At 42.5% G+C, this 27,389-nt stretch overlaps 1 protein-coding gene across 2 annotated transcripts in view; it reads right to left on the reverse strand.

The window, feature by feature from the left end:
- LOC147747822 (dimethylaniline monooxygenase [N-oxide-forming] 2-like) overlaps positions 1-27,389 on the reverse strand; it is a 386,278-nt gene that overhangs the window by 220,308 nt on the left and 138,581 nt on the right. For both annotated transcript variants that reach the window (XM_086956244.1, XM_086956251.1), the window contains exon 2: positions 19,575-19,714. In XM_086956244.1, coding sequence (XP_086812370.1) covers positions 19,575-19,706 — 132 coding nt within the window. In that variant the 5' untranslated portion in view covers positions 19,707-19,714. The remainder of the gene's footprint in view (positions 1-19,574; positions 19,715-27,389) is intronic.

Genomic DNA, 27,389 nt, shown 5'->3' on the forward strand with positions numbered 1-27,389 from the left:
GCTCCTTTTGAGACCTTCGAAGTTCGGCACTTGTACCCCTAGAAGCCACTTTGGAGGAACTGGCTCTGCCCAGACAGAGAGTCATGCCGCAATAACCTGGTCACCATCATACTTGCTAGGGAGCGACCCTTTCCGCACGGCTATACCATATAGCAATCCTTTATCACTGCTAATTTTGTTAATATTGAAATGGAGGTTTGCTTGGCTACTAGTGTGGGCTCTCGCTGTGGTTCAGAAGCATGCTGCTCCTTAAACAACCCCACGGAGCGGTCTCACGGGCTTCACAGCCGAGTTAAAGGCTCAATTGCCTGGCATAAGTGCTGCATCTAAGGGCGAGATAGGCAAAACCAATAAAACCCAATCAAAAGTGCACTTTGAACACCGCAAATCGGCCAGTCACCACGACAAGGACCGTGACTCAATAGCATCAGAGCCCGCGGTCGACCATGCTTCATCAGAAGGGGACATTAAAAAATACTTGGGGCCATGCAGCGCAGCTTGACGTCCATTGATGCTAAAATGGATACACTGGTGTACCGTATGGACAGAATTTCAGAAAGGGTGAATAAACATGCATAAAGGATTGACATGGCGGAGCGGAGGATATCTGACACTGAAGATTCTCAGACGAACATGGGGAATGCACAGAAGCAAATGGAGAAACTCATTGCGGCCTTGAAGGACAAGGCAGAGGACATGGAGGTGCGATCCCAGCGCAATAACGTGCGCATTTTGGGCCTAGCTGAATCTACCTCAATCGACAATATGGAAACATTCATAGAAAAGCTTTTAGTGCAACTACTGGGCTGGGAAACCTTTTCACAAGTCTTTGTCGTCGAACGGGCTCACCGTTAATTGGGGCCTCGCCCCACCCCTCCTCAACCTTTGATTGCCCGTTTGCTCAAATATAGGGACAGGGATGCAGCGTTGAGGCGCGCCAGAGATCTGAAAATCCTGAAATATGAGGGTTCTGACCTGTCCTTCTTCCCGGATTTTACGTCACTTGTCCAAGAGGCTTAGAAGAAATTTGGCCCGGCTAAACAAAAACTCAGGGAGCTACAGCTTGATTACAGATGTTATACCCTGCCCGGCTCTGGGTTATGTTTGTTGGCCGACCCAGATTCTACACAGACCCAAATCTGCTGCAGCGGGCCTCAAAAAGTACTGTGCAGAACAAGCAAACAAATCGCCTAGATCACCATCGTCGGATGCCTCTACCGCCACAGGGGGTATGGAACTGGCGTGCGAACAGGGTTCTGGTACTTCGGCCTCATAGAGACCCGTTTGGCATGTATTCTGCTACTAGAGAGGTGGGAGCCGCACCTCCTGTAGTAAACTCTAAAGTGCACATGTGTGATTGCCACTATGCAAGGATGTATCATTATAATGTCACAATCAAACAAGAAGTAACTTTGGTAACCAGTTGACTAGTTGGTAACTATTAACGTATGGCAGCAACAGACCATCTAGCAACACTGTGGGACTGGCTGCCATTGCCTTTGAGTGTATTACACCTGGGTTTATATTGTTGGAGAGTTGTTTCAGTTTGGGAACGTAATTGTAGTGGGAGGGTGGGGGGGGCTGGGGTTTTGGAGATTGCCATGCCTACCTTTTTTGATGTGGTGTGAGTGGGTCTTAGGGGGTCCTTTTCTTTTTATTGTTCTTTTATTCTTTAGTATGCTTCAACTGGTGTCAGGTCCAGTGTTATTTCAGGTCACATCAATTGTTATCATCATGTCGTAGAAAGTGAGTAACACTTTCAATGTCCAATCCTGATAATAACTGTACCGATATTAGTCTCCTTTCCTGGAACATCAGAGGTCAAAATGATCAGAGGAAAATACATAAAGTGGTGGAATACCTATACCGTCAAAACAACTAGAGAGTGAGGGAGAATAGCACTCTTAGTCCCCCAGTAAATCTACGAAACACAACAGAAGAGTAGCTACCTGAAATGACTAATAATAAAAGAGGGGACACACATATGCTTGTTTTAAGGACCCTCACTCACCAACCTGGTTGGTGACATGCTTCATCATAGGCTCCCCACCATGGAAGTCGAGTGCTTCCCTGGTGTGCTACAACACCTGCAGCTGCAGCGGAGCTGGTTATTTGAGTGGGGGGGGGGTAAGTGTGATTTTAAAAAGTCGCCAAATACTACCTATAAAATAATTTATTCAAGGTGATTTGATAACTATTACCAAATCACTTTGAATAAATTATTTTTCCTAGGTTGGTAGGGCCGGAGCAGACTGGATTTGTGCTGGGGGGTCATTGTCCAGTAACCTCCACGCTTTATTTGCTACCATACCGTGCATCAGTCTGTAGGTCAAAGCAGCACCTCTATTTATGGATATTGAAAAAGCTTTCGATTTGGTAGAGTGGAGGTTTCTATAAACAGTCTTTTACAGGGTGGGAGTTGGGGACATATTTATACGACTGGTGGAAGTGCTATATGCCCACCCGGTAGCCCGAGTAAGGATTTATGGTATGTATTCCCGTACAATTATCATAACAAGAGGTACCAGGCAGGGCTGCCCCCTTTTCCCTCTCTTGTATGCCTTGGTTGTGGAGCTTATTATGTGCACAATGTGCGAATACCATGCATATTGAGGTATACGTTCCCTGAACTACAATCTCACTATCTCAGCATACGCAGACAATACGCTCCTTTATATAAGGCATCCGGAGTATAATTTAATTCCGATGCTACAAGAAGTAGAGCGCTTTAGTCAACATTCAGGGCTTCATATTAATTGGCATAAGTCTGTAACATTCCCGCTTACACCGTGCACAATTCCAGTACAGACCACTTATCCCTGGAATGGACCACTGACCCGGTCAGGTACCTGGGCATTAAAATTCACACTGATGCTGAACTTGTGCTCTCCGAAAACTATGGCTGTGCAGTCCAAAAACTAACAGAGGGGGTGGACACATGAATCAAGCTCCCCCTGTCTATGATTGGTCGGATTGCACTAACGAAAATGGTGGTGGTTCCTCGTTTTCTATTCCTGTTTGCGAATATACCCATCAGTCTACCTCAAACCTTTTTTATAATTTGCATGTTTTAATGACACAACTGGTGTGGGCAGGCAAACAACCAAGGGTCAAGTGGGATACCCTAATGAAGCCATACACAGAGGGGGGTTTGAACACACCCGACATGGAGAGGTACTACAGAGCCGCACAGACTCTACATGCTCATGTTTGGATACATGGGCCTAGTAACTTACTGCACCGCCTTATAGAAGATAACATGAGCTCCCTGGTCCCACTCAGGATGTTAACTGGGTTGTCAAAAGCCACTCTGCGCACAATAGACCCAGTGAACTGCACCGGACACCAGTTAATTAAAATAGCCAGTAAACATCAGTTAAAATTAATATACTCTCCCAAACTACATCTGCAGTGGTGTGAGTGGCTCCAACTTAAAGAGGATAGGGCCATCCTGGACACATTGTCCAAACTAGGTATGATGGTGATGGGAGATATCTTCCAGCAGGGAAAGGTTAAATCGTGGGATCAGCTCATTGCCCCGGAAGGGAAGTCACACCGATCGATGCCTTTCAGTATTACAGATTTCGCAGCACTACGCGTGATTTATTGGGTCCAGAACTGCTAGAACCAAAAGGTTTACAATCCCTAACATATTTGCTACATGCACAAATCCCACAACATCTATATTGTACATTGTACACACTCTTCAGGGTCCAGGGTATGCAGACTAAACTTAAGTTTCAGTTTGAATTGGAGGAGGAGTTAGAAATTGAAATCACCCCACCACAATGGACATGGTGCTTAAATAAAACCCAATCGATCTCCTTGAATGGCCGTCATAGGCTGCTTCATTTTAAATATTTACATAGAACCTAATATACCCCAGCGAGGATGTGCAGATATGGCCTGAGGGAGGACAGTAAATGTATGAGATGTTCCGCTATGGACGCTCACTTCCTGCATTTGGCTTGGGACTGCCCCGGTATACGGAAGTTTTGGAAGGAGGTACTTAATGATTTATCCAAAATGATAGAACATACCATACCAGAATCGCCACTAGTGGTCCTGTTGGGGTTCGACAGACAGATACCCAAAGGTGGGCACAAGCTGGCAGGCATAGGACTTCTTTTAGCTAAACGCAGAGTTGCTATGAGGTGGATGAGGGGCCCCTTACCACCTATAGCCGAATGGCACACTGATTTAGTGTACTGCTCTACACAATCTGACAACTACAAGGTTTTGATGCTGATATAAAGCGCACCCAAGCATATGTGGGGGCCACTCAGACAATATCTGTTAGACACGGCAGCCACAGGAGACTCCCAAGAGGAGCAAGATCATGTGGGTGTGGGTTGAGTGATTATGGTCAGGGGGTATGTAACGCGTTGTACTCTCATATGCCGTAAAAGGTGATAGTATTATCAGCCATATGTTGACCTCCTGTGTAATACAAGTGCTCGGGGGAAGGGTAGCTCATAAACACGTAGATTTGTTATCATAGCTGACATGTTGCAATTTAAATGCTACGCTCTGTAAGGGACTCATGCTCAAGGATATGTAATGTAAGTGACCTGTCTAACTGATTGGACTGAAACCAGCGGTAAGATCATCTATTGTCTTTTGTTTGTTGTTGTAATCTTCATGAAAAATAACAAATAATGTTTTTTTTAAAACTATGAGACTCTCTGACTCTACTATTATCAGGCCATTTTGTGCAACACATCTTGGCTTTTATTTCCTTGCAGACTCCTTCTTCCTTTGCTAAAAGAGTATCTAAAGCTAAGCTGCTCTGGATAAACTTAGTCCTAATTGCAAGATGTGAGTAAATGGCCTGTTAGTTATGTGGGATGTTAACCCTGTGCAAGCAACAGCTAGTCTAGTCAAATGGGACCAAGTCAAAGTAAAAAAATATGACTGACCGCAATGGAGCGGGGGTCAGCTACAAGAAGTAGATTGGGCCTAGTCAGCGCTTATGTTTAGGCTTAGAACATTTTTTCAAGAAAATGTTCTGAGAAGGTAAAGTTCAGCAGGGCAAGACTGCAGGGGGTATCCAAGGAGGGAGCCATTAAAAGGGAGCAGCTGTTCAAAAATCTCCAGTGGGACAAGGCTGGAGGCTGTAGCCAACGAGATTGCTATGAGCCTAGATACCCCTTTGGTGAAGGACCGCTGAACAGGATTTGCTACTGTGGGGAAAAACATAGCAGGAGATGATGTGAAGTTAGGCTAAATCCCTGTCTCCTCTCAGTTCTCAGAGCAGTTTTTAGCCAAACATTTTGTAAATCCTAAGTTTTGGATTTTGGCAAGCTGGGTACCTTAGCACCACCACCAAGGGTCGAGGACTGGTGGGGCACCACTTGAGGGTTAGGGCTCACTCATGTTTGGTCCAGGTGCAGATTTAAGTTGGTTGGAGTCTTTTGTGGCCCTGAGGCTCTGATTGGGAGGCCAGTCAAAGAGCCCTTGGAGTCACTCTGGTAATCCTGGGTTCAGCAGAAGAACAGGGCTCAAACAACAGGACAGGCCTCTGGGCGTTCAAAGCAGGCTTCAGGCAGTGAAGAAGCTTTCCCGGTGCAGCAAAGCAGGCCTTTGAAGTACACAGCAGGCTCTGAGAGTCCTTCTACAGGTCCAGAAAGTGTACTGAAGAGTAGGTTTGAGCTTCCTATTTTAATATCTGCAGCCTCCTTTGAAGAAGGAGACGTTTCTATAAAATTCCTTTAGAAGTGCTTGAACTTTTCCTGCTAGCTATAAAATGGCTGCATGAACAATGCAGAGGTGACAAATTATTTGTGTGAAGACAGAGCACAACCTATTCAGTTGCAAGTGGATGCTGTGTCACGCTCCACCCAATCCTGCCAGGTAATGATCCTTCCAGGCAGTCCTATTTCCTTTATTGTGTGACAGTCTTGGAAGAATAAACAAAGTCTAACTGTCAGCTACACCCAGTCATGTGACCAAGAACAAGCTGCAGGGCCCAAATAGTTAGGGCAAGAAAATAACAACATTCTACAAGTAGTATTTTCAACATTGTAACTTAAAATCCAGCTTTACTATTAATGAGGATTTCTCAGACATCAACCATGAAAAGTCTTCCTGTTCCTAATCAAAAGTTAGCACTTATTTAATGTAATAATGCAACACAGTGTTGACCCATAGGAGATGTAGGCCTCACAATAGTGAAAAATAAATGTAGGAGTTTAGCAGTACTAGGACACCTAAAACTTAAAAGTACATGTCCAATCTTTGAATTCCAATGCACTCTGCCCTATGGGCTACCTAGGGCCTACCTTAGGGATGACCTGACCTATATGAAATAACAGGGAATTTGAAGGCTTTGCAAGTGGATTATAATACAAAGTTAAATTGGTAGTTTATAAATTAATTCAGGCTGCAATGGTAGGCCTGGGGCATGTTTTAAGGGGCTACTTAAGTGAGTGGTAAAATAAGTGTGGTACACACACTGGTTGCATTTCATTTACAGGCCCTATGTATATGATATTCTGCTTAACTATGGACCCGTAAGTACATTGGATATGTCAATCAGGAGTAAGCCCATTTTACCATGTTTCAGAGAGAGAGCACAAGCACTTTAGCCTTGGTTAGCAGTGGTCAAGTGCACAGAGTCTTATGCCCAACAAAAACAAATTCAGCAAAATAGGTGGGTTACCCTGCAGAAGGGGCCAAGTCAAAACCAAGCAGTTCTTCATTATTTGTTTTAAAGTGCTCCTACATCCCTATTACAGATAGGGCATACTTATCTGGTTTGAGCGAGGGCGCACTTTTAAGTTAATGTGCTGGGAAAGGGTACCCTATCCTGTTGAATGTGTTGCCCTCAGTGCAACAGTGATCTCACGCAGGCCCCAGGGCAGTGAATTCAAGAGAAACATGGAGCATCTGGTTAAAAGCTGCTCCATGTTTTTCTGTGCAGGTGGCAACCCGTCTGCAGTTTTAGGAGGGATTAGAGATCCCTTTGCAGGTGGGTGCAGTGAGTGACTGCACCTGTCTGCAAGCAGATGTCTGGGTAATCCATGGGACCGCCTTTCATCCTTCCAAAGGGCTGCCTTTAGGATGAGCACTGAAAGTGTGCCACCTTTTTGTGGCACACTTTCAATGCGTGTCCTAAAGGCGCGTTTTTCTCATTAGCCCAGGTTGGTAAAACAGTGCAGGAGCAGTGGCAAAGTGATTCCCTCATTTTCATGGGGCCAGACCATCATGAAAATGAGGGAATGCCCTCTAATGATAGCACATATGCTACATGTCTGCAAACATTATCTGTATTACAGAACAACCACAGTAGCATTTGAGGCCCCTTCTGTAATATCAAACTGCTTCGAGGATGCACAATGCGGGAGCAAACGCCCGTTGTGCCCACGGGACACCTCTGTAATACAGTCCCTGATGTATCTACTGCAATCCTATCTTCTGAAGTTGAAAGACGTCTGATCTTAACATCATTCATTGCAACTCCTACTGAAGAAATAATAACTCCTAAGATCTCCAGCTTTTTTTAACCAAAGCGTCTTTTAGTTCTCCTTAAACCTATAACATCATCAATTTCACTCACATGATAAATTCTAGGGTAAATGAAAACACATAGAATGAACCAACCCAATGTCTAGGCAAATAAAAATAATTATTCTTCTGACACACACAAAACATTACTCTCAAAATTGGCTCTCTACCTAACAAATATTCATAACTTCCTTCACACACACACTCTCTCATACCTTTTGTCTTTATCTCCATTTAAAAATGTTCTTGTATCAAACATATTTCACCCTTTCTTTCCTGCTCCAGTATCAATCTAGGATGCAATTTGACCTTCTAAATGTTCTTCTACCTTTAAATATTCACCTATAATTCTCCCTTCATCTGGATTTCTCAAAATTGTAATCCCTCTGCCATTGTATTCATTAATAGGCTCTTTTCCATCTCTATTAAGACAACATACATGGCCCAAATTATTTGTTTTAATTTCATGCTTGAGTTGTACAATAACTTGTAAGTACTTGCAATATATAATATTGATATCAAGTCTATCTAAATCAATTCAGAGGTACTCAATTGATACAAACAAATCAGTTAAGTAGAGAAACATTCATCAAACTAATTAGAAACAGTTATAATCACATTACAGGAGATAAGAGAATGCAAAAGACAACAGAAGTTGTAAGTAGGGTACATATGTTGATGGAGAAGTCAATGCTCATTCCATTTAATTTCCGATTGATACAGGGCTACCAGCTCTACAATTCATGGTGCAGAAGTTCTAATCCTACCCCTCTCAGGAAGAGAAATCCAAGTTGTACGTATCAGCATTAACAAATTGTTAACAAAGTTACAGCAGATGTTAGTTGAAATTGATCAAATAGAATACAAATACCAATTTATTTTGTGTGATTCAAGTCCTCTGAACTTATTGGAAAGGGGCTTGCTTTGCAAAATTAATTGTGTACTTAAACATACACCAGGTGAGGTTGCCAATCAAAATCAGGATAAAGATTCTGTGTTCAAAATAAAATGTAAATATATAAAAATTCAGTTGTTTCCAATTCTGGCAAAATAACTTTTTCCAACACAAGTCGGAGGTAAAGTTCAAATGTAGCAATCTTCAGTTTTGCTATCTATATAATTCTTCATCATTCTAGTATAATAATCTTCTTGAAAACCACTACTACTAGACTATTTATGTTTAAAACATGTATGTCTCATTCTACCTTGGTTATCTGTTAACTTGTTTGTCTTTGAAACATATACCACTGGAAATAGTAAGCACAACAAACGTCAAACTAAAACTACGAATATTGTTATCAACATCGTGATCCCTACAATATTACATCACCTGCTGCAGGTCATTTTCTTATTGAAAACAAAAAAGCTATCACAGAACCAAAACCAAAAATCATTCTTTCAAGCAATAATATTTTCTTCTTATTGTGTTGACACAATCATCGAAACCCAACAAACTAAACTCAAAAGTTAAAAGTTAATCTTCTTTCAGTTCAAAAGTTGAAGGAAAAATTCCCCGAACGTTCATTAGTCTTTGTTCAATAAGTTTCACAATTTGCTCAATTTCTCTTCTTTTCTTTTAATCTATTCTTAATTTTCAGCATTTGTTCAACAGTCTCTTTCCCATTCATGGTGGTTCTTCTTCTTCTGACTATATCTCACTATCAGGCTGAGTTTGTTGACTATACTGGCTATAGTTCACTACTGGATCACACTTCTCTATTTCTGCAACTCCTTCTTCAGATACTGTAGCCTGAAATACCCATTCAGGTGAAGCATATTTTCTATTGGACACTCTTTCTTGTTGTTCTTTTGGCGACTCATGGTTCACTCCAACCAGTTTCAGTCTCTCACATCTCTCCAATGGTACACAATGCTTTATCTTGCAGATTCTCTTCCTTATAATATCTTCCTTAGATTTGGTCTCCTTAGTAACAGTCTTTTTCAGAGTGGTTTTATTTCCATAAATACTTGAGTTTGGACTTACACTTGAACTTAAGCTTTGATCAGTTTTGTCTTTGTCCGCTCTGTTGGCTGTAAATCTCTCCTTCCACTAGGGCTATTTGTAACTTAGATCTCCAACTACAATGTCTCATTGATTAGATTAGACACTACTTCTTGCTGCAACTCATGTTTTTGACTTTTGTACTGCAACAGCTCTTCCCTCTTAACCTTACTTTGAAACTGGGCTTCAGAATTTTCAGTGTCTTTATAAGAACTTTCACTCATCTGAAATTCAAACATACTTTCATAGCTTTCATCTTCACCAGTTGCAAACTTTGCAGCCCCTATGGATCCACACTGCAAACTTGAGCTTGTCATGGAGCTTGGCTTTGTGCTTGATTCGGCACTTGACTCTGTGTGCTTGACTCTGGACCTAATTTTTAATCCAGTCTTTCAGCTCTTTTCAGGTGAGCATCATGGATCTACTTCGCCACACCAGCACATTTAGCCGCAGTAGTTACCGTGTATGGTCCTTTCCAGCATTCAAGACAGCTCTTTATGAGGTGGCTCCAGATTACCACTCAATCCCCAGAACTGAGATCATGGTACTGTATATCTTTCATGTTTTCTGATGCTACATTCACCTGATGAGAGACACATTTTACTACATCAGCCAAACCATTGCAGTAATTTAAAATGATGTAATTTGCTGTCCATATTGTGGAATCAACTTCCTCAACAACAATTCTGCAACTGTAAGGCTATCTGATCTTCAAGGGTTATGCTTCCACTCATTAAAAGAACAAGCAGGCTATTACCAAGATATATTTCAACCCATTGTAATGAGGCAGCCCAACAAAATCCGCCTGAAGTGTAATAAATGGGCCTTTTTACTTTCCGACATGGTTTGTTATTTCTCTGGTACCCATACCCTGATTATTTAATTGGCATACTAGGCACTTGGAACAAATATCCTCTGCAACACTCCTGTATTTTTTTTTCAATACTTTTTAAAAATACATGTTAAACTATCTCTACCTGCATGTGTGGAATCTGTTGTTTTTCCCATAACATTTATTGTATTCAACAATCGAGTTTGTGCTAACAATACCTGAATTTGTGCTCTCTTCCATTTTTAAATGATTTGCAAAACACCACGCGATTGTTGCTGTTGTTGTATTAAAGAATTGTGAGCTTTGCACTGAGAAAGTAGCGAACTTTCCCAGTCTTCTAATCATTATGTACTTAGTCAAGGAAATCCTGGCTGTCTCAGTCTGCACTGTATACACTGTTTCAAATCATGTTAACTGAACAGACTCAGAGAACCTCTGAACCCATTGCAATAGAATGATAAAAGAACCTTCAAAGGTATTGTGTATTAAATTGTTTATTTTTGCTTGTTCCCCCTTGGTGCATATCCTTAGAACCAAGTACTTGTGTAGTAAAGTGTGAAATCATTTGTGTAAAGTTCTATAAAAGGATGTATTTTTTCTCTGTTTAGTGGGCCTCTATTTTTCTTTCTTAAACAGCAAATCTATGCTGGATTTTCTTAATGAGTTCTTTGGCCTGTGTCTGTCGTTCTCATTGAGAATTTCACAGCTTAATCCTATGTGTGAGCTCAAATGTATAAGGGATGGCCCTAATTGGGGCGCATCAAAGTCCATCGAGGGACAAACTGCACCTCTTCTGGTTCTAGCCATTCACACACCCTTAGTAAGATAAATAGAGGTGGATTTGCACACTAACCTGATTTCTGATGCATATAACTACACATGGAATACACCATAAAATCGGAGACTATATTTGTTTTCAGCATTCACATACAAATCCTGATAATTTATCGTATAGCCTAGTCGCTCCCATTTTCCTTTTTCATCAACTTGATCATATTCTTGAAGAGCCCTAAACTCACTCAATGAAGTCTGAATAGAAGTCATAAAGATACAGGCTACATTTTCCTCTGTATTTAGCACAAAATGTACTTTTTCAAGTTCATCTCTCAAATGACGATAACATTCTTTTCCTAACTGAAACCTGGCTAGATGATCACTCGGACCCGGATATTATCCAGGCCATGCCCAACGGCTATTCCCTATCTAGACTGGATAGGAAGGACGGCAGAGGAGGCGGCATCGCCATAGCTACAAAAGCTCCTCTAGTCTGCTCCCTAGCACACATACAGGTTGATCACAGTGAAGCCGGTACCTTCACAATTAACACTGGTCCCAATCATTCGATTTCTGGCATTTTGATATACCGACCACCGGGTAGACTATATGATTTCACATTTAGCCTAATGGAGGCGGTCACTCATCTAGCACTAAGGAAATCCAGATTGTTAGTGCTAGTAGATCTCAATGCTCATTTTGAAGATCACTTAGATAAAGACGCTGATGATATTCGAATGGAACTGCAATCGGTTCAGCTCGATCTAAAAAATAAAGAACCGTCACATCAATTAGGACACTTATTAGACCCCGTCTTTGGAAACTGGCAGGGAGTGCATACCTCTGATCCTATACCCATACCCTGGTCGGATCATTATATTATTCCCATCACAGTCCAACTTGACAGAACGGAGCTTTTTCATCATCAATCCCTGCGATACAAACGCAGAAAATGGAAGAATTTCTCTTTAGATTCGTTCATTCAAATTGCTCAAGACGAGGGCCCTCCTAAAGGGGTCGACTGTGAGGCAGCTAATGAAAATTTAAATAATATCGTCACTAAGGCCCTGGACATCACAGCCCCCAGCCGCACCCTGTCCAATGCCAGGAGGCCTAAGAAAACTGCTCCTTGGTTTGGCCAAGAACTGCAGGCCTTGAAAACGGCATGTAAGAAACTTGAGAGAGCTTGGCGCCAGAACTTCTGTGCAGATCCTAAAATACAATATAAAACAGCACAGAGAGAATATTACAAATCAGTTCGTCTGGCCAAAGCAGAGCATTATCACACCCGTATTATGGAAGCAGGCAATTCCTCTAAGGAACTGTTTCAGATATACAAAGAGATATCCATAGTGGATGTGACCTCCCCCGCTCAAAATGATTCCGTGGAAGCGTGCAATAACATTGCACAGTACTTTGCAGGCAAAATTAACAAAATCTATACTAGTTTCTCTAAACAGATAGATCCGGCCACGGACTTCACTGAAAATGATAAACTTGTAAATACACCTGTAACTCTCAAATCTTTTGTAGTTCCCTCTTATGAAATCCTGTCCAAAATGTGCAACAAAATCAAATCGGGATCTCCCCGGGACCCGGCCCCCCCGAAAATTTTAGCTGAAGCCTTCTCTGTATTGGAACCTCATCTCAGGCACTTACTACAAACCTCCTTTACAACCTCTTGCCTACCGGAGGAATGGAAACAGGCAATAGTGTTACCCATCAAGAAAAAACCGAACATCAGCCTGGACATAATGGATAACCTACGACCTATATCCTTGCTACCTTATGTGGCCAAGTTAGCGGAGAAAATCGCTAACAGTCAACTTATGGAACATCTTGAGACCCATAATGTTTTCCATAAATCTTAGTCGGGTTTTAGATCTGGTTTCTCTACGGAGACAGCTCTCCTGAGGGCCACTGAAACCTTACGTGAGGGAGCAGATGAGGGAAAGACAATGGCCCTCATCATGCTTGATCTCAGTGCCGCTTTCGACACTGTAGCACACTCCATCCTGCTACAGTGTCTAAACAAAGCGGGAGTTACCAACAAGGCACTGGGGTGGCTGAAATCTTTCTTGATTAACAGGAGCTTCCAAGTTCAAAGAGGGACTTTCCTCTCCGACAGGGTGATGCTTGAACAGGGGGTTCCTCAGGGCTCTGCCCTGAGTCCCACCCTGTTCAATCTCTACATGGCCCCACTGGCAGAGGTGGTGCAGTCGTTCGGCGTGGAGCTTGTCTCCTACGCCGACGACACGCAACTTCTTATATCTCTGACCCAAGCCCCTTCTAAGGAAGCTGATAACTTCAATGCCTGCATGTCCAAACTGGCCATGTGGATGAATGAGCACTGTTTGAAACTTAATGGGACAAAAACAGAGGTCCTCATTATTGGAGGCAATGAGGTCAAATGGACGACAGAGTGGTGGCCCAGTTGCCTGGGTCCTCTGCCCTCGCCCACACGAGAAGCGAAGAATCTGGGTGTATGGGTGGACAATAAACGGTGTGCACCTGTTTCAACGCATTTTTTACAACGCACTACTTTTACAACGCATCCATTACAACGCGGATACTGTTACAACTCATGTTTTTAAAACGCATTTTTTTACAACGCAGGTACCCTTACAACGCATACCATTACAACGTAAGTATTGGTAAGTATATGGTTATATTTTAAATGTTATATGTTTTGGGTTAAGGGGTATTTTTAGGGGTTAGGGTCAGTTTTGGGTTTTAGGGTTAAGGGGTATTTTTAGGGTTCAGGGTCAGTTTTGGGTTTTAGGGTAAAGGGGTATTTTTAGGGTTCAGGGTCAGTTTTGGGTTTTAGGGTAAAGGGGTATTTTTAGGGTTCAGGGTCAGTTTTTGGGTTTTAGGGTAAAGGGGTATTTTTAGGGTTCAGGGTCAGTTTTGGGTTTTAGGGTAAAGGGGTATTTTTAGGGTTCAGGGTCAGTTTTGGGTTTTAGGGTAAAGGGGTATTTTTAGGGTTCAGGGTCAGTTTTGGGTTTTAGGGTAAAGGGGTATTTTTAGGGTTCAGGGTCAGTTTTGGGTTTTAGGGTAAAGGGGTATTTTTAGGGTTCAGGGTCAGTTTTGGGTTTTAGGGTAAAGGGGTATTTTTAGGGTTCAGGGTCAGTTTTTGGGTTTTAGGGTAAAGGGGTATTTTTAGGGTTCAGGGTCAGTTTTGGGTTTTAGGGTAAAGGGGTATTTTTAGGGTTCAGGGTCAGTTTTTGGGTTTTAGGGTAAAGGGGTATTTTTAGGGTTCAGGGTCAGTTTTGGGTTTTAGGGTAAAGGGGTATTTTTAGGGTTCAGGGTCAGTTTTGGGTTTTGGGGTAAAGGGGTATTTTTAGGGTTCAGGGTCAGTTTTGGGTTTTAGGGTAAAGGGGTATTTTTAGGGTTCAGGGTCAGTTTTGGGTTTTAGGGTAAAGGGGTATTTTTAGGGTTCAGGGTCAGTTTTGGGTTTTGGGGTAAAGGGTAAAAATAAATTAAATTTAATTATAATTTAAATTATTTATTAGCAAATAAATTAAATTAAATTACTTTGCATTATTTTTGGGGTTGTGGGTCAGTTTTGAGTTTTTGGGGTACAGGGGTACAGGGTAAAAATAAAGTAACATTTATTTACATTAAAATTAATTTACGGAAATTAAATTATTTAAAATTACATTAAATTATACTTTTAAAATTAAGTTACTATTATATTATTCTACTTAATATATACTTACCAATACTTACGTTGTAATGGTCCGCGTTGTAAAGGTACCTGCGTTGTAAAAAAATGCGTTGTAAATACCTGCGTTGTTACATGACCCGCGTTGTAAAAACTGCGTTGTAACAGTATGCGGAGTAAAAGTCCGCGTTGTTACATCATACATCCACAATAAACTGTCCTTTGATAGCCACATCAAGAAAACTGTAGGCAAATGTTTTGGGGTGATGAAAACTCTCAACCGCACCCTCGACCTGTTACCCATCAACTCCAGGCGTACCATGACGCAACCACTGATAACGTCCCGTATTGATTACGGTAATGTGCTGCTCATGGGGACATCAGCGAAAAACATAAAAAAACGACAGGTTCTGCAGAATTCGGCAGCCCGCCTGGTGTTAAGGCTTCCCCGCCGAGCTCCTTCACGCCCCTCTCTAGCAGCCCTCCACTGGCTACCGATCAGTAAGAGGATTGTCTTTAAAGCTATGCTCTGGTGCCATAAGATAATTCATCACAGAGCACCGGCATATATGTCAGATTTGGCTTCTGTGTATGAACCTAACAGATCTCTTAGATCCAAAGGAGTGGGTCTGCTCAGAACTACCTGCCCCAAAAAAGCTAGAATGGGAGGCAGATCATTCCGCACCTTAGCTGCTAAGCAATGGAACCTCCTGCCTCTGGATATCAGGATGGAGAGTAATGAAATCATGTTCAGGAAGAGGTTGAAAACCTGCCTCTTTACTATGTGATTGGATCTTCTCTACTGCTACACTCTCTCTCCACAGCGCGGGGACACGCCGGGAGGCGTTACCAAGCGCTCTACAAACTCCCTTAAACTAAACTAAACTAAATTCTGAAATGTGCAGTGTGTTGCCACTTTATCTGCCCAACTTATGCTAAGAGTAACAAAAAATGTCCAGCCTTATGGGCAACACACTAGAATACGGCAATTTTATTCGATTTCAATATTGCTTTCAACAAGTCAATAATGTAAGCACTATTTATTATGGGTGCACCTGAAGATGTCATGGAGACTCTTTGTGAACAGAGCTGGCCAAATCATTTTTGGACCTTGCGTATTAATTTTAAATATGGACTCCTCATCCTTAGTTTTGATAGCGACGTTATCTGGTGTACAATGGATTTCACAATTCCTTTTGCAAAGCAAGTCCCTTCCTAAAAGGATCACAGGACTTGAATCAAACAAAATAAGTTGGGGTTTGTTCTCCGTCTGAATTTTAATTGGAAAATCCTGCTGTAACCTGTTAACAATTTGTTTATTGCTGATCCCTATGATTTGTACTTCCTCCTCTCCCCTGAGATACCATCATTGTGAACTGCTCCCTGCTAATTCATCACTCAGAATCAATAGATTCTGTTGATATCCTGCATTGTAAGGCATTTTATTTTACAAGTTTTGCTGTAGCACTGGGGCTAACGGCATCAGTGTGCAAATTTATTTCTGATTCGGGACATGTTGCTCTAAATTCTGCACAGTAGGAACCATCCCATTTGTGTGCATTTGTGGGACATCCTCCCCTTGAACTGTTAGTATTCTGTCATCATTCCTTCGTCCAATGCCCAAGTTATCTACAGAAGTGAAAAGCTGTTTTCTTTATCAGCATCTCAGCATTCATGCAATCATTATTCCTCGTTCCACTTCCACCACTTTGTTGCACCACTCCATTTCCCAAGCTCACTCCTTGCATTTGATTTATCCCATTCATACTAGACTGTAAAAAAATAAATCATATTTGAGCCCATTTAATTTCAGGACCTTTTTTCAACTTATTTTGTTTGAGCAATCATCAGATTCATTTAAGCTTTTTCTGTTTTGCAACAAATTAATCACCACTATATTTTGCCAACTTCAAGACCTTGTTTATGCTTTCTGACTGCCAGACAATTCACTCTGTTAAATGTGGTTGCTGACATCAAACCTGATAGGAAAGCAGCTAAGAATACACTAGCCTCATCTTTGTTAGGATTTTTGACTCTGCTGGGTTTCTTAAACTCCTGCATGAGTCTATCATAATAAGCATGCACTGACTCCCTTAGCTCATGCAAGGTTCACAAAATCTTTTAACCAATCTATATCCTTTTCTGAAACTTGTTCTTCAAATATTCTAATCACAGCCTTATATCTTTCTATTACACTTGCAGCTAGGGCATTATTTGGACCTATTCTAACTGGTTCTTGTGCTGGCTTTCCACTGCCCATAAATCACTGGGAACCTCAATCTCAAACAATGAATTCAAATGAGTCCATAATACTTGAGAAATATGTGTCTATTTGTGTACTTCCTTGTACAACTTTCCTGGTTCCCCTCGCAATTTCGGAAAATGATGAGTAAAAGCATACAAATCAGATCATAACCATGGCATATGGACCAAATTCCCTCCATGAACTTCATTTGAAGGAAACTCCAAAACCATTCCTACCCCTTCTGAATCATTCACCATACCCTTGGATTACTTTTTGTCCATTTTAATGTCTTTTGACTTTTTGTTCGATTTTTCTTTGGTTTTGAGATTTCTTTAAACCCCTATAAGCCCTAATTTTCTCAATCAAATATTGAATGTGAGCTCTCAGAGATGTTAATCCTATTTCTCTAATCTCATCATAGGGTGACCCCCTTTTATAATTTAGTTTCACATTTTTATTCTACTGATATCAACATCTAATTTATCAACTAATTCTTCTAATTCATCATGTGCTTCATTTGCAAATGTTGCTGCTTTTGTAATCAGCTATCTCATTTGACCTGAATTATAAGACAAAAGCCCATTCAAATTAATGTTGCCCTTTAACATTTCACCAAGTTCCATTTTTAAAATTCCAAAATTAACTTATTTGGGAGCCTCTTCAACTACACTGTTCTTAAAGGCGTGGCAGAATTGTATTCCAGATCTCACAGACTTCTTGATTTGTATTGGGTAGTGCTGTCATCCCTCTCTCAACTAGTGCACCTGGTACAAATCCGGCAAGACCATGCACAGCAGTACTATCTCCGCAAGCACCTATGTCTACACTTGAGCCAATATCTTTAGTTCCCGTTGTTTTTGCTGTGTATGGAGGAGGTCTCAAATTCAAAAGCTCATTTATAAATGTATCATCCTCATCAGAAACATTTGTCTGCTTCTCATCTTTTTTCATTGTATGTTTCTCATCATCCTCTTTAACTATAGCAGAAATGCCTTTTTTTACACATTCCATTATATCCTCCCTCCATCTTTCCTCCTGCTGATTAAATTTTCTCTTAAGCAAGAGTTCAAATGAACTATACACCTGGTTATTCATCCTCTTTCTCTCATTTTGAATCATCATGCAATTCACTTTATTAAGAGTTCCAAACTGTGTAGATCTGGGCATCCATTTCATGTCATCCAGTTTGTCTCAAGAAATCTAGCTTTCTAGTTACCTTCTAATGGAAATTGTAAATCTTCATCATTGTGCAGTATATTTATTCAATTCTGAAATCCAATCACATATACATTACCCAATCGCTTTCATCATTTTGTATCCAGCTTTCCCTCTGCAAGTAATTTCTGACCCTCCCTAGGCACCACAATAACTTTAGGCTTTACTAACAAACGTTCCATGATTTTCTCTCTCAAAAATAAACTCAAAACAATTTCAAAATTAAAATAAAACACACTAGCGAACAATAACCAACCACAGTGCAGCTCTGTCAAAGATCAACCTATAACAACGTGCTGTTGCCAGCAACCAACCAATCATAGCTCAGTCTTGTGGTGACATCTAATTAATTCCAGGGTGACATTGGCTGACTAACCAATCATAGCACAACTTCTCCACGAACTAAATAAACATCCCACAAATCAGGCGGTACAGAATAAAAGTTAAATCTTTGCCATGAAGGCTCAACTATATAATCAGGAATCCCAATAATTCTAAATCCCAAATGAATGACAGAAATCATAGGAGAAATTCTAGCACAGGAATAAGTCAGAATTGTGAAGGAAAACTGACAGTATCTCTGGAGGGAAAGAAGAAGTCTCTAAACAAATGGGCAAAGTCTCTTGAGAAAAAGGTAAAGTCTCTGGCTCACCCCAAAAAAACCTGGGGGTTTTATGCACATTTCTAGTACTGATAATGATCGAAAACTGCAAACTCACAGTGGAATAACTAGTGATAACACATCTCACAAATGAGAAATTGCCACATGAAGCCTATAGCTCTAACACATTTTTGTATAAGTCTCCAGCAGCTTCTGTGCTGTTGCTGTCTGGAGATGCACAACATAAAATGAAACATTTTATTAGACAATGACCCATACACTGGTGTTTTGTACCATGACCACGTCAGAATGCTACAGGACTTTGAGATTGCTACTTTCAGAACACGACTAAAGTTTAATTCTCAGTGCATTCTCGTTTAGGAAAATGATTAATTATACCACAGTATCCTGCACTCTCCAAAGACTGCAGAGACTGTGGGGAGAGATGTCATTCAAGAGAACATTGATGAGAAGGGGGATTGAGCAGGAACAGTTTGAACAGAACATCAAGGTAGTATACGTTTTAATAAAAACAGTGACTCAGTGTAACTTGGTTACAGCATGTGACCAACCTTTTACTAAGTGAGGAATGTTCCTCTCACCTGTTCATTTTTGCACAGTTTTTCCTGTGTACATTATATAATGATGTAGCCAGCAGTAGAAGAAATATCAATGTTTCTGAGTGCGGCATTCATCACCTGGCGAGAAATAACATACCTGACTCTCGTGACTTACCATGAATTTCCAGAGCCCTCCAATGTCATCACCTCTCTCAAAGCAGGTGGGCTCCAGTCCCTCATCCAGACAACACTTTAAAGATGTGAGACCGCTGACCCCAGCTCCAATTACTGCGACCGTCTTCACCATGGTCCCAGCTGCAGAATTACAAATCGTGCAGTCTTAGGATATAATCATTCTCTATCAAACAACAGTGGCAATGTAATGATTGGCCTGAAGACTGCCTGTATATATCTCAAAGGCTAAATAAAATAAGCCATCAGCTATTTACCCGTCCACCTGTTAAATTGTGAATTTCCTCTGCTATTTTCCCAGCTGCTGGCGAAATAGTAGAAACTATTTACTGTTTGGCCTGCAGCCTTAAGAATAGCAAAGAGATCTCACTATTTACCCATCCACTGGCTAAATAGGAGAGATTCTGCACTGTTTGGCCGGCAGTTGTTCAAATAGCATAAACATTTCACTATTTACCTGCCCACTTGCTAAATAGTAGAAATTCTGCACTAATTGGCTGAAACCCCTGCCAATAACAAGGAAGTTTCCCTATTTACCTGCCCATTGACTAAATAGCAGAGGTGTTATTCTATTTGGCCAGCAGTTTAGCAACCAAAAGAATTTTGCTCATTACAGAGCTGGCAAAAAGCAGACATGTATGTACAGACACTAATTCTTCTAATACACCTTGGCGTATATATTGATAACATTCTTAAACTTTTCAGGAATACTCAGTCACTGGATGATGTCATCAGTGATATCATCGGTGATGTCATCAGTGATGTCACTGACCATGCCCTGAGTGATATAATATGTGACTTCATCAGCAGTGCATTGTGGGGGCGCAAGTTATAGTTAGCTCAACTAACTATAACTGCTGAATTTCTCTGGTTTTGCACGAGTGAAATGTCAAACTAACTATAACGTCTCTGAAACCTGTGTTTTTTTCAGTGAATTTCAAAGAGTTTTTAAATGCTAATTTCTAACTATAACGTCACTAAAACCTATGGTTTTTTCAGTGAATCTCAAAGGTTTTTTAAATGCTAATTTCCAACTATGCCTACAGAGGTAGGACATGTGCAGAACGAGGAAGAAAGGTACAGAAATAAACAAGAGAAATGCAGAAAGAGGCAACAGAAGTCCGGAAAGTACAGAAAGAAGCAAGAGATATGCAGAAAGAACAAACAGAGGCGCATAAAGAGGCCTTGTTGCAATGTCATCCTGTGACCTGGGCACCCCCGAACTTTTTGCTGACTGGTACTGGTGGTAAGTGACTTTGACTGACCCTGGGCTCTGCCTAATCCGGCCCGGAGCCAGTGCTATGCTGAAAGACTCTTAGAATACAATGAAAACACCTACGTTACCCCTGTGATTGGCATGACCTTCCCTGTAGGGTCCTAGTGTAGGGAAGGTGGATTAAAACTACCTCTAAGTCCCTAGCATATATTAGGGCAGCAGCCCTTTTCTGCACTGCTAAGGTTGAGGTCAGTTTAAAAGTAGCCCTCTGTGTGCAGAAAGAGGCCAGAGAGATGTAGAAAGAGGCAAGAGAGGTACAGAAAGAGGTAAGGAGGGTGTAGAAAGATGTAAGAGAGGTGCAGAAAAAACCAAGAGAGGTGCAGAAAAAGCAAGACAAGTCCAGAAAGAAGCATCAGAGGTGCAGATAGAGGGAAGAGGGGTGCAGAAAGAGGCACAAGAAGTACAGAGAGAGGCAAGAGAAGTTCAAAAAGTGGCAGCAGAGGTGCAGAAACAGGCAGAAGAGGTGCAGAAAGAGGGAACAGGAATGCAGAAAGAAAGAAGAGGGGTGCCGAAAGAAGCGAGAGGGGTGCAGAAATTTGCAAGAGAGGTGCAGAAAGAAGCAAGAGCAGTGCAGTAAGAAACAACAGAGGTGCAGAAGGAGGCAAGAGGGGTACAGAAAGAGGCAAAAGAAGAACAGAAACAAGCAAAAGAGGTGTGGAAAGAGGCTAGAGGGGGTGCAAACAGAGGCAAGAGAGGTACAGAAAGATAGGTGAACAAAGAGGGAAGACAAATGCAGAAAGAGGCAAGTGGGGTACAGAAAGAAGCAAGAGAGGTGTAGAAAGAAGCAAGATAATTACAGAAAGAAACAACAGAGGTGCAGAAAGAAGCCAGGGCAGTGCAGAAATAACCAAAAGAGGTGCAGAAAGCTGCAAGAGGGGTGCAGAATGAGGCAAGAGAAGTGCAGAAAGAAGCAGCAGAGGTGCAAAAAGAGGCAAGAGTGGTGCAGAAAGAAGCATGAAAGTGCAGAAAGAAGCAAGTGCAGAAGGCGGCAAGAGTCAAGAGAGTTGCAGAAACAGGCAAGAGAGGTGCCGAAAGAAACAAGAGTAGTGCAGAAAGAAAGAACAGAGGTACAGAAGGAGGCAAGAGAGGTGCAGAAAGAGGCAAGAGGGATACATACAGAAATTTGCTAAGAGGCAAGAGCAGTGCAGTAAGAAAAAAGTACAGAAGGAGGTAAGAGGGGTGCAGAAAGGGGCTAGAGCAGTGCCGAAAGAACCACGAGACTTGCAGGAAAAGGGAAGAAGGGTGCAGAAAGAGGCACGAGGGGTTCAGTAAAAAGGAAAAGAAGTGCAGAAAGAAGGAACAGAGCTGCTAAAAGAGGCATGAAAGGTACAGAAAGAGGCAAGAGAAGTGTAGAAAAAAGCAATAGAGGTATAGAAAGAGGCAAGAGTGGTGCCGAAAGAGGAAACAGAGTTGTCGAAAGAGGCAAGAGAGTTGCACAAATAGGGAACAGGGGTGCAGAAAGAGGCAAGTAAGATGCAGAAAGAGGCAAGAGAGGTGCAGAAAGAGGGAAGGCAAGTGCAGAAAGAGACAATAGGGGTACAGAAAAAAGCAAGACAGGTCAGAAAGAAGCATTGGACGTGCAGAATGAAGAAACAGGGGTGCAGAAAGAGGCAGGAGAAGGGCAGAAAGAAGCAACAGAGGTGCAGAAGGAGGCAAGAGAACTGCACAAAGAGGCAAGAGTGTTACAGAAACAGGCAAAAGAGGTTCAGAAAGAGGGACAGAGGTACAGACAGAGGCAAGAGAGGTACAGAAACAGGTAAGAAGGATGCAGAAAAAGGCAGGAGGAGTGCAGAAATTTGCAAGAGAGGTGCAGAAAGACGCAAGAGTAATGCAAAAGAACCAACAGAGGTGCAAAAAGAGGCAAGTGAGGTGCAGAAGGAGGCAAGAAAAGTACAGAAAGAGAGAACAGATGGGCAGACTGAGGCAAGAGAGGTACAGAAAGAGGGAGGAGGGTTACAGAAAAAGGCAAGAGGGATGCAGACATTTGGAATAGAGGTGCAGAAAGAAGCAAGAGCAGTGCCAAAGAACCAACAGAGGTGCAAAAAGAGGCAATTGAGGTGCAGAAGGAGGCAACAGAAGTGCAGAAAGAGAGAACAGATGGGCAGACTGAGGCAAGAGAGGTACAGAAAGAGGGAAGAGGGGTGCAGAAAAAGGCAAGAGGGATGCAGACATTTGGAACAGAGGTGCAGAATGAAGCAGGAGCAGTGCAGAAAGAACCAACAGAGGTGCAGAAAGAGGCCATTGAGGTGCAGAAGGAGGCAACAGAAGTGCAGAAAGAGAGAACAGATGGGCAGACTGAGGCAAGAGAGGTACAGAAAGAGGGAAGAGGGGTGCAGAAAAAGGCAAGAGGGATCAGACATTTGGAACAGAGGTGCAGAAAGAAGCAAGAGCAGTGCGGAAAGAACCAACAGAGGTACAGAAAGAGGCGAGAGGGGTACAGAAAGAACCAACAGAGGTGCAGAAAGAGGCAAGAGGGGTACAGAAAGGGTTTGGAGAGGTGCACAAAGAGGCAACAGGGGTGAAGAAAGAGGCACGAGAGGTGCAGAACGAAGGAAGAGAACTGCAGAAAGAAGCAACTGAGGTGCTGAAAGAGGCACGAAGGGTGCAGAAAGAGACAAGAGAAGTGAATAAGGAAGCAACAGAGGTGTAGAAAGAGGCAAGAGAGGAGCAGAAAGAGGCAAGAAAGGTGCAGAAAGAGGCAAGAGAAGTGTTGAAAGATGCACAAGAGGTACAGACAGAGGCAAGTGAGATGCAGAAGGAGGCAAGAGAACTTCAGAAAGAGGCAAGAGAGTTGCAGAAACAGGCAAAAGGGATGCAGAAAGAGGGAACAGGTGAGCAGACTGAGGCAAGAGAGGTGCAGAAAGAGGGGCGAGGGTTGCAGAAAGAGGCAAGAGGGGTACAGAAAGAAGCAACAGAGGGGCAGAAAGAGGGGCAGAAAGAAGCAACAGAGGTGCAGAAAGAGGTAAGAGGGATGCAGAAAGAGGCAAGAGAACTGAAGAAAGAAACAACAGCGATGCAGAAAGAGGCAAAATAAGTGTAGAAAGAGGCAAGAGAGGTGCATAAACAGGCAGGAGAGGTGCAGAAAAGAGGGAACAGAGGTGCAGAAAGAGGCAAGAGGGGTACAGTAAGAAGCAAGTAAGGTGCAGAAAGAGGCAAGAGATGTGCAAAAAGAGGCAAGAGAGGTACAGAAAGTGGAAGAGATGAGCAGAAAGAGGCAAACAAAGTGCAGAAATAGAAAGTTGCAGAAAGAAGCAACTGTAATGCAGAAAGTGGCAAGAGAGGTGCAGAAAGAAGCAAGAGTGGTTTGCACACCATTAGTACCAATTTAACATCCACATTTAGCAATAAGTAACAGGTGACCATTCTAGGTTTGCAAAGGGCCTTCCACAACGCTGTAACAATTGTCTCTGCATTTTTGGTAATGTTTGAGCTAGAAAGAAGGCTTTTTTTGTTCAAATCTTCAGATTAGGCAGCGGATGATGGACTATGTGACTAATGTGGAAAATGTATAATTGTGCAAAAGTCGGTGCAGCCAAACAGTCGCATCATTCCAGTGGCCCTGCTTATACCTCTGGCTAGGTCCAGAAGTGCTCCTCAGGGATTCCTTCTTTTCGGTCTCATTGAGTTCATAATTTAGCTTCTATGGAAATGAGGAAGACAAAACCTGAGGTTACCATTCCACAGCACAGACTACCATACCACATAATTACTCTCCATAACACACAGTCCCACTCTACATAATTCCAATACACTAAATACCACATACTTTCCATCCACATAATTTCACTGAACAACATACCACATAATTCCACTACACACAAAGTACATCCACTCCCAAAAACATTAGGAAAAAACTTTTAGATTTACAACACCAATAGCTCTAACTCTTGCAAATGCGAGACCTATTACATTAAAAATGCTTCTTTAACTGGTAGTCGTTTTTGCAGAGTGGTGGAGAAAGGGGGCTGGGCCTCCAAACAACAATCAGGAATCCTGCTGCGTAGGACTTACAGGAGGTACCAGGAGGGCTTCTTGGCCCCCAAATTCCCTCAGGAGAGTTCATCCTCCAACCAGTACTGCGCCAGGAGGCATGTTTGCAGAGTGGCGGAGAAAGGGGGGGCACGACCTCCAAAGACCTCCTAGCAATCCCACTGTGTGGGACTTAGTGGAGGTAACCGGAGAGGTAGTTGGCCCCCAAGGACAACCTTGGTGGCCAACTACCCCACTCTGCAAACATACTCCCTGGCGTGCTCTTGTATGGGGATTAAAGTCCACTTCCCTGCTGGGGGACCTTAGGGGCCAACTAGCCTACCTGTTACCTCCAGTAAGCCCCAAACAGTGGGATTGCTGAAAGGTGGACACAGGCCACGCCCCCTTTTCCACCACTCTGCAAACTCACCTCCTGGCGCACTCTTGGTTGGGGGGTGAAGTCTCCTTGCCTCCTGAGGGTCCGTGGAGGCCAACTAGCCCTCCTGCTACCTCCAGTAAGCCCCACACAGCTGGATTGCTGAGAGTAGTCTGAGCCACGCCCCCTTTTCACACCACTCTGCAAACATGCCACCTGGCGCACTGCTGCTCAGGGGATGAAGTCCGCTTGAGTCCTGAGGTCCTCAGGACACAAGGGGACCTCATCACTCTACCAGCAGTGCGCCAAGAGGCGCGTTTGCAGAGTGGTGTAAAAAGGGGCATGGCCTCCTATCACCTTTCAGCAATCCCACTGTGTAGGGCTTTCTGGAGGTTCGTGGTGGCCTAGTTGGTGCCCAAGTACCCTCACTAGCAACTGGGACTTAATCCCCCAATGCAAAGCGTGCCAGGAGGTGCTTTTGCAGAGTTGTGCAGGGAGAAGGGGGGGCTCCATCAAGTTGCTGGTTTTGATTCAGTTTTTTATTTTATGGGAGGGGTCCAAGTGGCCCCCCTTCCCTGGGCCACTTTTAGTCCTGGGGACCCCACCCCCGGATCAAACCCAGCCTTTTATTTTTTATTTGGGAGGGGCTCTACATGGCCCCCCTCCTGAGGCCAATTTGGGCCCGGGGACCCCATCCCCCATGGAGGTGGTGGTCTTCAGGGCTTGGGGGGCCCATGAGGCCTCCCCGCCCTAAAATAACAATGCCCCGGGGTAGCGTGGGGGGCAGGAGCCCCCCCACATATTTTTTTTAAAAAGCCCCGGGCCGCCATCGCATATAATGATCTAAGCCCTGGGGAGGTGGCGGTCCTGGGGGCTGCGGGGGCCCGCAGGCCCCCAGTACATAATTAGGTCATGCCCCCAGGACCTGGCTCACCCGGGGTTTATAGGAAATGAAGCGCTGGAGCACGTGCTTCTTTTTTTTTTACTGGATTTGAGCACCCAGCACAAATTCAGGCGATTTCTTTTTTTTTTTAATGCTTCTTTTGGCCCTTGTGGGACCCCCTGAGCAGGCCTGGGGCCAGAGTGTTTCTATCCTGCCCCCTTTTCTTGTTTTTAATCTTTTTTTAAATTGTTTTCTTGTGACTCTGTTCTGCTGAACTTGAGAGGAGTTGCAAATCCTCCTTGGCTCTCATATATTGATATTTTTATTTTTTGAATTTCTCAGAAACTACCAAATGGATTTACACCATTTTAAAAGAAGGTCGCTTTTGAACCAAGAGCTACCTTTTTGCCATATTTGGTGTAACTCCGTTCAGCAGTTTGGGCTGTAGTTCCTATGGAAATTAACATGGGGAAAACGCGTTTTCGGACCCCCTTTGTTCTCGGTCTCCGCATGACGAATCACCCCAAAACTTTCAAGAAAGGAGATGACCGGAGTGAAAGATTAGTTTTGAAAATTTTGCGATCATTTGTCAAACAGCGCCAAAGATATTGGCAACAGAAAAAACTTTTTTGAATAGAAACAAGGTCCTAACTATAACTACCGACTGGCGACCACCAGTAGGTAGTGTGTGTGTCTATATATATATATATATATATATATATATATATATATATATATATATATATATATATATATATATATATATATATATATATATTCCTCACAATGAAATATTCCAGCACTCCGTTAGTCATAAAGTTTTGATTTATTCAGTGCAAATGTACAAGCCTATGCATTTCGAACCTTCTGGTTCCTTTTCACGGCGGCATAAACAATTGTCCTACTTCACTTTCAATATTTAAGTGATTGTAGTTACTTAGTGCATTGTGGGACATGTAGTTAGTTGTGGAAAAGTTCCAACTAACATTTTTAATTATAATGAAATTTACACTAGGTTCAGTGTTAAAACAATTAAAGCATATACATATTTAACTTTTGAATCACAGTTATAGCTGAGTGCCTTAATTATTGTTAGAGTCCCAAAATTAGCACATTTTGGCAACCTGGCAGTGTTCACATTCTGCAACATGTATAAGCATGTTCCAATTTACAGGGAAGAGTTGGTGGTTTTTAACATTCCCTTGTGCAAAATTTTTTTGTTTCTAGGGCTGAGTGCCCTTGCCACTGCCAATAAATGGTTGCCATTGGACTAAACTTACATCAGATAACAAAC

Source organism: Lissotriton vulgaris, chromosome 1_1 (genome assembly GCF_964263255.1).
Source record: "Lissotriton vulgaris chromosome 1_1, aLisVul1.2, whole genome shotgun sequence".
In the NCBI taxonomy this organism is placed as follows: domain Eukaryota; kingdom Metazoa; phylum Chordata; class Amphibia; order Caudata; family Salamandridae; genus Lissotriton; species Lissotriton vulgaris.